The 15,990-nt window shown below is 34.4% G+C and overlaps 1 protein-coding gene across 14 annotated transcripts in view; it reads right to left on the bottom strand.

Annotated features, from left to right (window-relative positions):
* Nucleotides 1–15,990, bottom strand: part of dnc (phosphodiesterase dunce) — a 423,485-nt gene that overhangs the window by 65,576 nt on the left and 341,919 nt on the right. Inside the window, exon 1 of one of the 14 annotated variants that reach the window (XM_074117431.1) lies at nt 6,888–7,354. The exons of 12 other annotated variants lie outside the window; for them this stretch is intronic. In XM_074117431.1, the coding sequence (XP_073973532.1) occupies nt 6,888–6,994 (107 nt within the window). In that variant the 5' untranslated portion in view covers nt 6,995–7,354. Of the gene's footprint in view, nt 1–527; nt 682–6,887; nt 7,355–15,990 lie in introns of those variants that run through there. One more of the 14 variants, XM_074117429.1, reaches the window with a different exon arrangement.

Here is a 15,990-nt window from a genome sequence, read left to right as displayed (position 1 = left end):
GCACTTAAATTTACAGATTTCTATAAAATTTTGTTTTTTCGGATATTCTAGGCAAGATCTTAAGCTGAATATATATTTTTTTTTTTCGTGCTAGAAAAAGAATTCCAGCGCATTCTCAGATTCGAAATTTTGACCCTCAACAATACTAACAAGGTGTGAAGAAAATAAGAAAAATTGACGATACTGTGTGATTGTAATAGTCTCTGGTCTCATTGAACGAATGCATTTTAGCAGAAGCTGAATTTAAAATAAAGTTAGAGCAAGAAATATGCGCAAAAATGATAAGTAATCGTACAGCTACTTATACTAACATTCTAGCAACTATTTGAAGTAAGGCAGCAAAGAGGCTGTAAGTCTACAGATTGTTTTTTTTAGAAAGAAGCAAAATCAAACACGTTCTGCAATATCGTAACTAAGTGCTCTATCACATACAATCTTATACAAATATAGACTATCAAGCCAAGTTTAAGACACATTCAACTATAAAGCTGTATACATGTACCAAACCGTTGCTCTAGATCGGTTACCATGACGATGTGTTTGTGAAAGAGCGGTTAATGTATAGATGGTAGTAGAAATGGGTTGTTTAAAATAAAACGGCCGTAGCGTGGCTGTTGTCTACTGGTGGACTAATATAATAGGGTAGCCCCAGGGGGGCGCCATGCCCCTTAGCAACTTCAGCGCACCGTCTCACTCTGTCTTCAACACAACTAAGCAGGCTGGAGCTTTCGCCAAGCCTGGCTTTTAGAGTGCTCTGGCGGCGCAGCTGTGGCTCCACACCCTGGCCGTTTGCTCGCACAACTGGGCACCTCTCTACGGGACATGCGCCGCGCAACCTACCCTCCTATCACATCACAGCAATGACGTCATCACTCTCTCACCCTCCTCACGTTACCCGCACACATACAACTTACTGCCAGCCATTCATACACGCTAAACATGCCATACAACTTCGATTCTGTCCCCAAAAGATTCCATACCTTGATAATTAATATAACATACTAATGAGCAAATGTATGCAACACTTCAATACAACCCAATATTCCAATAGAATTCAACAATACAATTGCACTATTTAAATTATAATAAACACCTTTAAATTTATTATTTATATGAATTTAAATAAGTAATGATACTTATCAACTAAACCTGGCGGTAAGAATCTACTTAGTTCTTATAGAAATTTCGCTCCTTATTTCTGTGAATGTGGGAATATCACGAAATGGAAGCAAGTCTCAGTAATATTTCTTGTCTAGGATGCTACCTAAGTTTTGCTCGATGAGGAGCTCTTCGTATCCCGCTCTAGTACCAAAGAAGTAGATACGAAAGGCTATTTCGTAAATATATGGTTTAGACTGGAATGTATTTTTACTTATACCTCTTTCACAATGCGTAATAATTTATGAATACAAATGTACGCGAACATTCGGGCAACACTAGAAAAAAAAACGTTTCCCTAAATAGGAAAACAAATAACTCAAAGAAAAGCGAAAAAACTAAAATTCTGGATGCTGTAAAAGAAGAGGTTTTCCCAATTAGATCAACCTGAGGTCGTCACAGCAAGTTTTTTTGGGGGAAATAGGACCATGTTCTAATCTAATCCACACCCTCTCGTTAAACATGTCATTCGGTGTAGTAAGGGCCACTGGCAAAGACAACCCTAAACTGCACTGCATAGTACCAATAGACCTAAATAAATTTTGACATTTATTTGGGAGAGCCATCGGCCATTAAGAGAGACTATTGGCTCACTCAGAAATTTCACACAGAACGGAAGAAAAGTTAACGTATACGTTTTATTTATAAATCGCTATTAAATTAAAGATCGGCTAAAACCACTTAATGCGTTTCTCCCGTTAAGGAAACATTTTGCAAAATAAAGTATAACTAAAAACAAAGTAGCAACAGGGACTTCTTAGAGGCTTTGGATAATTAAAGTAACTGGTAAGCATTAGTTAGAGTCACTGAGAGAGTCACTCTAACAAAGTGTAAGTTGGCGCTTGCAGAGCAGTTCTCCGTGCGCCCAACGTGTCGACACATTAATTCACTTCTAGAACACAAGTGGTTCTTGAAGTGGCTAGCGGCTTGCATACGCCTTACTAAGTGTTAGCTCTTTAAGAAGTTGTAACTAGAGCCCCTTTATAAAGATTTCAGCAATTAATAAAGAAATGATCTACTGCTATTAATTTAATTTTATTAAACAAATATTCTAGGCATTCTTTTTGTTAAAATTCCTAAAATGTATTTTTATTTTCAAAAGTTAACTTACGATTCTTACGTAAACTGAAGTTGTTTTCAGGGTTTTGAGAGATTAAAAAAAGGGCAGTATTTAGTGAGTTAGCACAAGAAATGGTAGAACTTCTAGAGCGTGATCCAGACAATGTGTTCCTTTTTCGGCGACTAAGATAACCTTTTTAGTCTTTGTTAACTTCTTTTTATTTCCTAATTATTGGTAACTTACTAATTTTTGGTTGGCTTTAAAAGAAGCAAGCCATCGTGAGTAAACATTCAATGTCATTTCTCTCAAGTCAGCATTAACTGTAACAGCCTGATAGCATTAAAGACTAATTTCTAATTCTCACAGAAACAAGCATGTCTCCGAAGAGCAAAGGACATGTGTCTCCTGATCGAGATGGTTCAATATAAATTTCAAAAATTTAAAGTACTCTGAAGAACTTTACACTAGTAGTGACAATTTAGTTGGAGCAAAGCAAGTTACTACATTCAAAAACTAACAGAAATCACTGATCGCGTAGAATAAACCAACGAAAAAAGTATGTCAGAAAATAAACAGAATGTCAGCATAGTTCAGGTGTAAATACATCCGTACTATATAAATAAAGGAATAATTAGATTCGGCTAGTATGGACTTAAGACCATGCTTTGTAAATGTAGAAGATTCAGAAGGTGATTATAGTCATGTACTGGGAGTTGACAGAGATTTGGAAGTTAAAAATCTATTATAGTAATTATGTCACGAATTTCACCTTAGTGTGGCGGCTAACAAAAATGGCCTAACCCTAAGGGCACGTGTAAAATAAAACAAGTTATGAATATCTGACTTACAAGTTCGTCTAGAGGACATCGAGAACTGGATGTGCGTAGTGGTTGGACATATTTTCAATTAGACAGTGTTGAAATGGTTACAATTTCATTCCTCAGAGAAACATGGAGGAGAAACATAGTGAAAATTGTGGTGCGTAACATCACGGTGAGAACTGATACGTTGCTAAACGATTTAAGTAAATTGTAAAGTTGAACACAAAGGTACAGAATGAAAATTTCTTTGTTCGGTAAGTCAATTACATATAAATAAAACAGCCAATATCTAGCAATATTCCGAGATCGCTGAAAATAAATAATACATATTAAGAAAAATAGACAACCTTCCGATACTCGAACGGACTTTGCCCCTAACTACCTAATAATAAAGTCAAAAAATAAAACTGAAGGATTAGTTGCGAACTTAATAAAAAAGGAAATTAGTGATAAAATAATTAGAATATTAGGTAACTGCTTTCTCGAAGAGAATAGACGCATCTTCCTTGGAAACTTCTGGAACTTTGGCGTTTAATGCAACTGTACGCTTCTTCTCTGACGGATTTTGTCATGTGACTTCAGAATCCGAAGATTTTAATTCATATAAGACCATTCTCTAGACACATCGTTCATTTTTCCTTTCGTTTACCGGTTTAAAAGCAAGTATTGAATTGGATATCAAATGTTAGTGATTTTAATTTACTGGAAATCTTCAAGGTATTTTGTACACGAGAAAAATGTTTAAAGCGCCAGTTTTCTATTTTTAATGTAGACAAATTTGCAGGAATCTCAAACTTGGAATTAAGATTCGAATTAGTTGCCATTTCAAATAAGAAGTTAGGGTAATAGATCCGCCAAGCAAATTTTAAATTTTCTTTTGTTTCTCAAAAAAAATTTGTTTAAGGAAACAACGAATATTATTTCTCCTTTACTTTCTGGAATCATTTTTCCAGACTAGGTTTTTCTAAAGTTCAGGAAAAATCCCAAAATTATACTTCTAAAGAGCCTCTTCAGAACAATTTAATATTTCTAGTCCAAATAGTAAAGTAAAATTTAAAACATTGAAGATTAACTACTTCAATTTGAAAAATGAAAATCAATCAACCGGTTTGGAATCAAATTAAGAGCGTAGGCTTGAGGTTTTCTGGGGCAGAAGGAAGAATTTTTGAGGAGAAACTCTGCACTGCTTTTCTTTAAGTTCAATAATAACGCCTTAAACGCAAAACTAATATTTTAATAGAACTTTTCTTATTTTTTATGTGCATAATATATTTTAGGAATTTTGGGGACTTTAGAGTGAAGTTTAACTTTGGAAATGAGGTTCTTGCAAGACATTCTCATCTCCTATAAATTTATACATATTTAAGAGAACGTAAATATGATTATTTTATGAATATTGCGTGGAAATCACCAGACTTATTTTCTTGCTCGAGTTTTCAGTTTCCAAATTTTACCAAAACATTTTTTATTGCTTAAAGTTGGTTTGGCTCGCACACCGTTGCACGCTAAACGGAGCGGAAAAACCTTTTCAAAACGTTTCCCAAGATTAATTTTATTTGGTAAATGTTTCTGGCAATGCACACTCGTGCACAATTACTACAACAGGGTTAAAGAAACTTAATCACTGCAATCATTTCCGAGAAAATCACACAAAACTGCGAATTTAATTCAATGGTGTGCTCACGGTTGTGACGCTAAGCTCCCAGAGGAGCCCTCTGGATCATCAAGAGAGTCAAAATGTTTGGAGGAACTTCCTGATATTTTCCACTTTTTGAAATATCATGTTTACGTAGGCTGTATTTTAATGTGCACTTTTATAGAAATCAGAGGAGCTGAAATATGTCTCGGTTGAGAGAAATATAACTTTAACTTAATGTGTAATATTTTTTGTTGATAAAAAAAACTCAGGAGAAGGTTTGTTTGTATTGTTAGCGATAGATTCCTGCACCATCGCACCAATTTCGACCAAATTTCTGCAGCTATTTGATAACTGTGAAGTTATTTACTTTTTACGTTTTTTCTCTGCGTTCTCAAGATAAAATGGTGTTCACGTAATTTTCAAATGTGTAAGTCAAAATTCCGTGGAGCAGTATCTCAAAACCCGGCCCCATAAAAGTTTTTTCATTCACGCGAACATTTTGCTTCATATTAAAACTAACTTCAAGAACGAACGATATGAACATCTGTATTTTTTTTATGTAATTTATTTTGTTATAATAAACCAATAATTGTAAAATACAATAATGAACTTTCTCTCGATTTAAAAAACATCATAAGTTATTTAATGATAAAAATGAGTTGAAAAGTTACGCTTTTTTCAAAAAGTTATTACGTACGGGTGGGTAGCAATCGTAATGAAATGGTGAAAAAAAATAAATCCTTTATTTTCCGCCGAATTTTGACGGACCTGAAACGTATATTTAAAGTTTAAAAGAAAATGAAAACTAAGCTTGAGGCGGTGTTAAAGTTGAAAACAAAAACTCGCACTATGCTTTGTAATTTCTGAATATAAAGTATACCTATCGCCCATTAATAAGTTAGAAGTCTAAATAAGCGTGATTTTCAACCTGCATCACCAATCTAAATCGATATGTGCGACTTGTTGACCTTCCACATTGTTAGTCTTTTTTTAACTGAAGTTATGTATGTTAATTTACAAACTATTTTTAGACGAGCCAAATTAGAAATAATTATTCGTATATGGTTTTTATTCTTAATATAATTAAGTCAAAAAGAATGAGAGTTTAAGATCAGGGTCGCATTTCCTACATTCTGAAAGAAAGTATGGACAGAGTTAAAAAGAGCTCTAAGATTACTTATCAATGGTCCAAACCTCATTAGGGACTTTTACCTTAATGAAGCATGTATAAGTTTAATATTTTAATAAAAAAGAGTAAATATTTACAATTACAAAATGCTCAAATAAACTGATGACTTAAAAATTTCATTTAATAAGTAGTATTTTTTAAAAATCAGATTTCTTTTGGGGCGCATCAACTGCCAGGATCGTTAGCGCCTTTTTCATTACTGAATTATATTTTTAATTAATTTTTGAATTATTTTAATCTTCTTTTTTCCATTTGATAATAATCAATTAAGAAAAATGAATAATGAAAAGTGTAGAAGAAGACGAAGAAGATGAGGAAAACAACCAATTAAATTTCCTAGATTGGTTGTGGTTGGAGAGGTTGGTTAACGTGTCAGAAGCGGACGTTGGCCATAACCTGACACTTTAGATCAATATAACCTCTGATATAAATTAATAACCTTCCTATTTTTAAACAGAAAATTTAAGTTGTTTTTAGTTTTAAGAACGTGTTAGTTTAAAATTTCAATTATTTTTCAATAAATATTATTATTATGGAATGATAAATTACTGTTCTGATATTATAACACTGGAGAATTTGAAAGTTTAGTTTTGGCAACAATTATTAATGACAATTAACTGCATTAAATTCAAGCAATTTCAGACAATTTGGTTGTTTAAAGACTGTTCAAGGTGAAGGAGGAGATAATTATTTAAGATTTTGATTAAAGAGTGTACAGCTACCGATCACTCTGCATTGGGCAGTTCATCTTGGATAAGGAACTTTGTTGGTGTTATCAGATTTGTTTTATACTGGCTACGTTACAATTGAGGAGTGGCTAGTTTCAGAACTCGCTGTGTTTCAAAAAAAGAACGCCATATATTTTAGAACGAGGGATTGGGTTACACCACTATATGCACTAATATTTAAATAATGATAACTGATAAGATAAGATTAGAGAAAGATAGGTGAGTGTATGCATGCTGAGGACTCACTCTACGGACACACTGGGATATTGTTGTTTGTTGTGTGGGGGCTCACCTAGGCGGAATGAGGCCCGCCGGCTGCTGGCTGCCCCCTTTGCCGCGACGTCTCCTCTGTTGTTGCCTATTCTGGCCGTTCTTCCTGACACACCACTCCTGGCCCATCCAGCTCCAGCCCCAGGATATCCTCCTGCGCCACGATCACACCGCGCCACCGGCCACCAGCAATCCCCCGGCCTCCACCATCCTCGCCTCTTCTCCAGCCGTTTCCAGCTGACGCCAGCTCTTGGGGTTTCCGATCCTCTTTAAAGAGCCGCAACGTTACAAGAACAAAAAAAAAAAAGAAGAAAAACGAAAAATCGAGGCTAAAGTGAAACTAATCTGTTCCCACTGAGTAACTACTACACCGAATAAAAAAATAAATATAAAATAAACTATTTAAATGAATTTGAGTTAAAAAAGGAGCAGTGTTATGGTACAGTGAGGTTTGGCTATTTGCAGCAGCAGGCCAGTGTACCACAGCTCTTCCACCGCCCCCAGCTCACCCGTGAGGACCGCCTCCAGCCCTCCTGCCGCGCTACTCTCCTCTGGATCACGCTCTATCCCGCTCCATTCCAGTATTGATTGGGCGCGCACAGCGCCGGCTACCGCGCTAAACATCAACTGTTCCCATCATATCTCCACTTCCCATTCAACAGATGGCACCACCATTTCTGCGTGTCGTGCTCTGTTTCCTTTAATCAACGTAGATGTCACTGCACACAAACCGTCCCGCTATAAATCACCGCTGTGTACAGATTGTGCTTCAGTGTTTTCTTACCCGCCATTTTTCATAATTTTTAATAAAACTATATTAATGAACATACAAACGTACACCACAAAATCCAAGAAGCAATACGTTAAATCCAATATTTCAAATAAATACTTTTGCTGGAACCGCAAAATGGTAGAATATTCTTACACACACGCGGCTATAAAAAAACAAGTCTAGTAGTAAAATGGTGAGTGACAGAAGTGCCTTCGCCTCCTTTGCCTAAGAAATACCTTAAACAATGCATGAGCAACCAGGTTACGAAGAAATAATCCGATATCTCGTAGTTGCATTGTTCAGCAACTTCAGAGGACCAGTCAAGTCCACAATTGTTATTTTATTTCTCATTTAGTTCATGTATCTCAGGTTATTGAGAGCTAAATTTGGGATCTGTTTTGAACTACGAAACGTTTAGCAGCAATTACCTCCTAAACTAATACAACGTTGGAGTTTATATTCTATTCGTATATAAGGGCTGATATAGTCTATTAGTGTTTAAGATTTCATGATAATCTAATAAATGTTGAGCGAGATATTGAGATTTTAGATTGTGTTTTAAAGTTTAGCTTCCATTATCTCCTACACTATTACATTGTAGGACATTTTAATGGGGGTTGATAATACGCCACTATGCTCGGTAATAGGACTATCCTACTCCCGAATCAATTTCCAGGCTCTTTCGAAAACTACCAAGTACTCCAATTGGACAATAAATAGGCCCTGTGGCGCTAGATATAAACTATTCCTGTTTTGTTTAAAATAGAACAACAAATCTTTCCAAAAGGAATAATTTGGCACTTAAATGAAATATTGTGAACTTAATCTAGTAACAAATTTAAATGTGATAACTGAGCGAGCAAAATTGCCAACTTAATGTGGAAAGAAGTGTAATCGAATTGGCTTTTCTAATGAGGAAGGTAATGGTACAGGGACTTCAAAAAACTGCCGTCAACTTAAACACCAGTTGCGAGTGTTTGAGGCGTTATATCGGTACCAAATGTTTCACCAGATTTTTGTGAGTATGCACCTGCTGCTGGGCTACTAATTAACCACTTTTGGTCCTTTCTATCCTTCGATCAAGGAATCGCCTCACAATATGTAAAGAAACAAAACGCCTAAAGAAATTCTCTCAATAGAAATTAGTCGTATGAACGATCTCACCAGATTTTTCATCTGATGTTCTCACATTTTATTATTATTGAATTCAATATCATAAAATTTAAAAATTGTTTTTTGCCTTTCAAATGCTTGATACCACAATTCTACTACAGTAATTTCTATTCAATTTTATTTTACTGGCAAACAATTCACAAAAGCCACAGCGTTTCATTTCATAACCGACTCTTTAATTAAATAAAAAACGTGTTAATCTTAGGCCTACCACATGAAGATTTCCTTACTTTCAGTGAGTATTGTAGTCTTATATTACCTTGTTTTGAGTCTATTGGATTGTGAGTTTTGGGGCTTGTCCACGATTATTCTCATCCCGAATAGTTGATGATTTTTTAGACTCTAAGTTGCCATGATTTTTTTTGAGATTCGAGCAGAACTGGTGATCGTATTTTTAGTGCGATTAGACCAATCACTATTGTCTTTTTAGCGAACAACCTATTCTTGAAGGAGGTGAGTATCGTTCATTTAGGTTCCTTTTTCCTTTGCTCCAACTTCTACGAAGTTCGTTATTCTTAATGTGAACAACAGAAATTTCGGTTGTACATTACGAATATATTGATCCTTTATATATTGATATCAGTAAGAATCTTTATTAGCACCGTCTGTGGTCATGATCTCCGGAACCCAGTTGGTACACAGCCCAAGCAGTGAACTGTAGGAACTTTAAAGCTCTAAAGGCAGCTTGACTGAAATTAAATTCAGACCCTTTGCGTCTAAGTTCCCTGTTAAGTGCAAAAATGTTGTAAAAAGTACTTTTTGACTTTTAAGACACTAAGTTCGAAGTATAGGATTACAAATTCAACTAAAGTGAAGAGAGATATTTCAAATTCAACGGCCCTTCCTCTACTTTAGCATGACCGATTTTTCAGCGAAATCGTCAGTGTACTCACAATCCTAAGTTGGCCGATTTTGACCAAAACTTAGTAATAAAAACCATCAAAAATGTATCTTTTTCTCTCTATTTTTAATCCATCATGACGTGATGGCTTTGAAACCCATCTGTACCAAGGACCTCAAAACGCGTATTACCATGGAAATTCTTTAGCTAAACTTTCTGCACTTGCTAAGATAAAAACTAAGAAAAATTAAAAATTATTGAAGATTAAACTTGAAACAGATAATTTATTATTAAAGCTCAAAGAAAATTGTAGATGGCGGTTAGACTGTGGTTCGATCTGTCGCTCAGAGCCACAGTTAACTGGTTGGTGCTAGTTTTATAACATCGACGCTATTACATTTTAGCGCTGCCTCCCAACACTTGCAAGCAAAATAATGCATTTTTTTAAAGCGGGCCTTGTAGCAGACTCCACTTTACAGTAATTCAAAGTTACTCATACATAAAACGAAGATGTTTCAAAGCTTCCATTCAAAGCTAATTTTAATATCTAAAAGAAATTCCCCTAAATAAAATTTCAGAAATTATTAAATTTCACCAAATTTTAATTTTCAATAAAACAAAATTTTGAATGAAAATCTTATTCTTTCTTCTCCAAATGAGTTTCTGATCATAGTTCTTCACTTTGCTGTGTTCACTTTAATATTAAAAAGTTTATTTTTTACTGCGATTAGATAGATTTTCGATTTGAACACCAAATTACACTATGTCTTGATAGAGTGGTGTGAACAAAACGACTGAAAATCAAATGAGGCAAAATCTAATATTTCGTTATAGTCGCTAATCACTCAGCTTTTGGTGGAACTGAACATCGGATATTATTGTTTGTTCATTTTTCGAGTTTTCATGAACGATTTTTCTAAATTGTGAAAGTATAAATACTATTTTTAGTGCTGAGATTAGTTTTAACGGAAGTGACTTTGTACCTGTTGGTTAAACTTAATAAATTAGGGAAGTTTAGCTATTATTGTGGCTCAAATTTATGGAAACTCTAATTTAAATGATTGCTGTCCCTGTGATAACCCTTGAGGCTATAACAGCCAGTCAACCTTCATTCACACAAAGAGCCGCTTGTAGAGGTGTTTGATGTAGGTAACTAATAGGATCTATTCAAAGGAATTTCTATACGATGCCATACTATTCATACCCTGTGTCACACTTGTAGAGGATGTTCACCTAACATTGGGTTCCATCAGGGTAGGAAGTATGACAGTGGTACTAAAGTGTAATTTTTTTAAAAATGAATTGAAATTTTATATAGTCATTGTAATTAAATTTTACTTCTAACATTTTTTAAAGGAAATACAGATTATTCCGTTTCAGTCTTTTCTTCTCTAAATGCCAAGTTATAGTTTATATTACAGTGAGAATCACATAAAATTTTGTTTAATTACTTTTCATATTTCGATATGAGAGACTGTAGCAGCAAATGTTCTAAGTAGTTATTTGGTAGATTTTGATTTGTCGAAATAATTTCCACAATAAGGTTGATTTTCTGTGGATCATGATGAAATTGTCACCTTTGTGATTCGAGTTGCAACACTCTCCTCTAAGGGGAGAACATTTGAAAAGAACAGCTTAGTATCACAAATTCTCTTATTTCTGTTTGGTAGAAGATGAGAGAAATTTACCATTAATATGTTCAAATTACTCTAATCGCCATTTCAAGCTTCATTTCTCTCTCTTTGCATGCATATTTCCTCCCTTATAGATGTTCCATGTAACGAAAATGACCAAAATCAAATAGTGTGGTTAAGTAAGAGGTGTAAATTTAGGATTTAGCCAAAGGAGTATTCGCTGAACTTTAGCTATACACTTCTATCAAAAATAATTTTTAATTAAAATTTCATTTAACATGATTAAATACAAAAATTATTTTATAATTGTCAGTCAGCGTATTATAAAAGTATTTGTGAGAAAATCTAATTTAAGAGATTTTCCTAATAAGGATTTAGTGGAAGAGAATCCCTAGTCGCTATCATCTCCCTAATTAGTACTATGCAAGTTGCTCTCTGCCTAGGTAAACGCTTCTTGGTCTAGAACAACCATGAGTCCCCGGTCTATCAAGCGTTAGGGCTTAGGGATGGTTACACTGAAAGTTTAAAGCGACTGCTTGTTTTTTAATTGTTTCTTTATCTGCGCATTGGTGCTATGAGTAACTAAGATAACACTGAACAATAGAAGCAAAGGAATGGAGAAGTTACCTACATAAGCGCTGTTATAAATTATTTTGCTCTGATTTCTGTAAAATATTTAACAAAATTTAGTATGAGATTTTTGTTAATTTGTTCACAACTCAGTTGATGTAAATACTGCAGATTTGCCAGTCTATGCTTCTGCCCACTGAACAAAATATATGAACATGTAGATGAGAGAGATTCGTGTGTGTGGCATTGAATGGTTGTGCGCATTATCTCAGCACTGCTAGTCACTGTTACGTAAAATTCATTGTTTTGATGAGCAGTTAATAATAATTTTTTTGCTTATGTAACCAGTTATTACATTTTGTTGTTATTTACTCTTTCTTTATCTCCCTCCATAATCCTTCTTTTCTCTTTTCATTAATTCAGAATCATTGAATGTTCATAAATTATTTGATTTATCATGGATGGTAATTTAGTTTTACAAATTTGTCATTTTTGTTTTTTTAAAGCAAGAGGCATAAAAAAAGATTTATAAGCACAACTTCCACAAAAATAAGGTGAAATTTGTAAATGACTGAGAGAGTTTGCTCAGAACTTTGCGGTTAAAAACTAAATGGCGAGGGATTGGATGAAGGCAAAGTTAGTACAGAAATATTTTGGAAACTTTGTCAGCAGGTGAAGAATATAATCCAAGAAAGGAGTAAAGGTATTCATCAGTTGATCAATTCTTAGTTTGCAAAAAAGGACCTTAAAACGGAGTCAGTACTTAGCAAAGTGAAAAGTTATGGTTCTTGCAATGAGAAGGCCCGGATTTGTGCCGGATATTTGAAAAGTTTGTGATCAAATGAATAGGTGAGAGCTGTAATGGTATTTTGCGCAGGTTAACGTATCACAGACATCGATCTTTCGGCAAAACTTTGGACAAAGTTTTGGTGAATTATATTTAAAAAATAAAACATTTTTGTATTAAAACAAACTTTTCTTTAACTTACGTTAAAAAAATAATAATGATAAGATATATGGTACGCAGGGTCTTTTTCCTAAAGGAGAACAACTGTCTGAGTTGCTAAATTGAAATTGACAACTAACAGAAATCGCAAAGAAGATAAATTTAGAAATTAGACATTAAAAAAGACTTAGTGATCAATGTTTATGCGAACCAATCCTCGAAGAAGCTCAAATTGTTTGTGAAGGTTAATTTTATTAGAATGGGTGAAAAGAGAATAACAAAAGCTGTTTTAATGGAAAATAAAGCCGAGTCAGGAGGCGATTTCCACAGTAAGGCCTGGAGATTTGGAGCATTTCTCCAGGAAAATGAGATTAAGGATTCTTTTGGCCGAGAGGTGGGGGGTTAGGTTTCCTTCTAGAGTGGAATCTCAATAGAATATACGGATCTATTTTTATTTCTAAGTGGATTAAATGGATTTATTAAATTCCGGGATTTTTTTCTCTCTCTCTCTCTCTGTATTAGTAGGTATATTTACAACCGCAACAAATGTTGCATCAAGTAAATTTGATGAAACTGGTTAAGTTCTCTTGAATGTCATGTAAGAGCAATCACCCATTGGTGAAACTCTTTCTCAGGGGAATGCACTCATAACAGTAGGTCCCTAGGTCACTTCCGCTTCAAACGAGGATTGTCCGGAAGGTGAGGAGAGGAGAGTTGTTGTACAAGAGGATTAGGATGGAGAACTAGGAGGCTGTGAAAGTTGCGGTAGCGAGACTTTATTAGATCAGTGACAAAAGGGATGTGAAGGTCAGTGTGTATGGTAAGATTTCCGAGATTAAAAGAAATCTTTCAAGCGGAAGTAGGTAACATTTATTATATAGGGTGGTTTTTCCACTCTTTTAAGATTTCCCCCCAAAAAATACTTTTGTTTTTTGATCTAAGAACTGCCAAGTTTATTTGTATAATGTATCTAAGGGTTGTTCTCGAAAGGCTAATAGATTTACCCTTAAAATAATGAGAGTAAGGATCATACAAGTTTAGAAGTTGCCAGATGAAGAGAACACGAAGCATAAATAAACATTTGGCAATCGTAGCAAAAAAAAAAAAAATGAAAAATTATCATTGAAATTGGCAATAATCTGATAAGAAGCAGTCTCAACAATTTTCTCATATAAAATTGATTACAGTGTTATTAGGGAAGGAATTAGCTGAATGGTGAGCGAATTTTTGATTTCATCGTTGAGATCACGGGTTCGAATCCAGCAGCTGGCTCTTAAATTTACTTCTTCTTACAGCTCACCGCTTTAGGACAGTGTTGTCTGTAATGAGAGAACAGGAGAACAGGGTACTCCGGATACGGAAACCGGCAGTGCATTGAAAGAAGCTCAGGGCGCCAATAATCTCAGATGAATTTTGGTCATTTAAGATTTGCTGTCAACACTTTTAAAATTCTATACCCTCAAATAAGCTTACTAAAAATATTTTTCATTAAAACCATATTTAATCTTTTATTAAATTAGAAGCAAAATATGAAATATTCACCTTTTAAATAATTTGTACGGTAACAAAATGTGGCTGAGCCGTAGGTTACAAGAAACCATTGAAGCAGAAGATGCGATTATTACCACAGAATTCAGAAATGTAGCTGGTAAAGCTTTTCATTTATTCTGTGCTAAGAATATTTCTTTTCAACAGTCTAGGTTTACTCTTTTGTGAATAAGTGGATCTAGAATGTTATTGATGATCACAAACCGTGCGTAAATGATTTTTTTTTTGTTTTTTTGTTTAATCACATTTTTTGTTATAAATATTTTACAATCATAAGGAATCTGTGGCTATAAATTTTTATTCAAGTGAAGCGTAAATTAGTTTTTTCTTCAAATTACCAGCCAGGTTATTTTTGTTAAACTATTCTGCTCTTTTAGAGCCTACCATAAAAAATTTCAATGTTTTTTTTTAACTTTCATTTTTTATGAATTTTTATATTTATAAATGTTTAAAGTTCAGCTTGCTGTGATAGAGCATTTGTCTGCTAGCTGTTGGAACTTCGCAGATATACTTTCGACGAATACCAATATTAACCGAACGGAACTAACCCGCACTTTTAGCAATTAATACAATTAACTTCTTTAACAGTGTCTAAGTGATAGTGATTACGCTGCAACAACATTCTAGTGGGGAGCCCATCCCATTCAGAGGGAAGGAAGGCTATCCCATTCAGAGGGAAGGTTATCCACATTTACATTTCCTGAAGTGCCCTTAATTAGAACTTCCAAGGGAGAAATAGAAATGCAGCAAACATATTTAAGTTTTTGAAAAGCAGTTTCCGAGAGAATCTCAATAAAAAATTAACGAATAGAGGCACTTGCGGTTGAGAAATTTTGTTATTCAAGTTGCTGTTGTTTTGTTTGGCAGAATCCAAGCCTACGATCAATCGTTTTTGAGTTATTTTATTCTTATAGGCGCAAGAACATTTTCATAAAACTACTTTTGTACTAAAGGTACTGAGCAATTTCCCGTGAAAGCCCGATTGCATTACTTCCTCTTAGTAGTATAGTGAGAAAAATTAAAAGAGATTGCTATTCACCATTTTCTACCATCTTGCAGTTTAAAAGAGACAAGTTGGGTGCCTTAAAGCAGTACAGTTAAAAGCAGTAACACACGAAAATTGAAAGTTGAACATATTTTACTAATTTTAGTTGTAATAAAGAGGACGTTTTAAAACAATTCCAATGGAAAACTATTTTAACAGAATTGTACGTAAAACAGGAAATGAGAGCCAGTGTCAAGAATGGTTACAATGCAACATTACTCCGTGAGTTACCATCTGCTACCATTGCTTTGTTATAAATTGCTTGACGAACATTGCATACACTCCGAGCTGGTGCATTATGTAGTGCTTGCTTTTACATGCATTTGGTATCACTCCCTTAATGTTTGCAGTTTCCAACTAATTACTTGTCCCCTAACATATAGTTGAAGCCAGCGCGCTTTCCATGTTAACACTAGATAGTGTTAACACGTTTGATAGTATATGCCGACATAAAGTATCGATGCTAGTAATTTGTCATATATATATTATTTGCTTTAATATCATCAATTTCAATTCTCTGCTATTTTTAGCAGATTATTGCATAATCTTACATTGAAACTTCTATTAAGAGGGCAATACGGACTTCGCAAATCATC

Source organism: Rhodnius prolixus, unplaced genomic scaffold (genome assembly GCF_049639745.1).
Source record: "Rhodnius prolixus isolate KJV_2025 unplaced genomic scaffold, Rpr scaffold_2, whole genome shotgun sequence".
In the NCBI taxonomy this organism is placed as follows: Eukaryota; Metazoa; Arthropoda; class Insecta; order Hemiptera; family Reduviidae; genus Rhodnius; species Rhodnius prolixus.
This window is presented reverse-complemented; position numbering and strand designations above follow the sequence as displayed.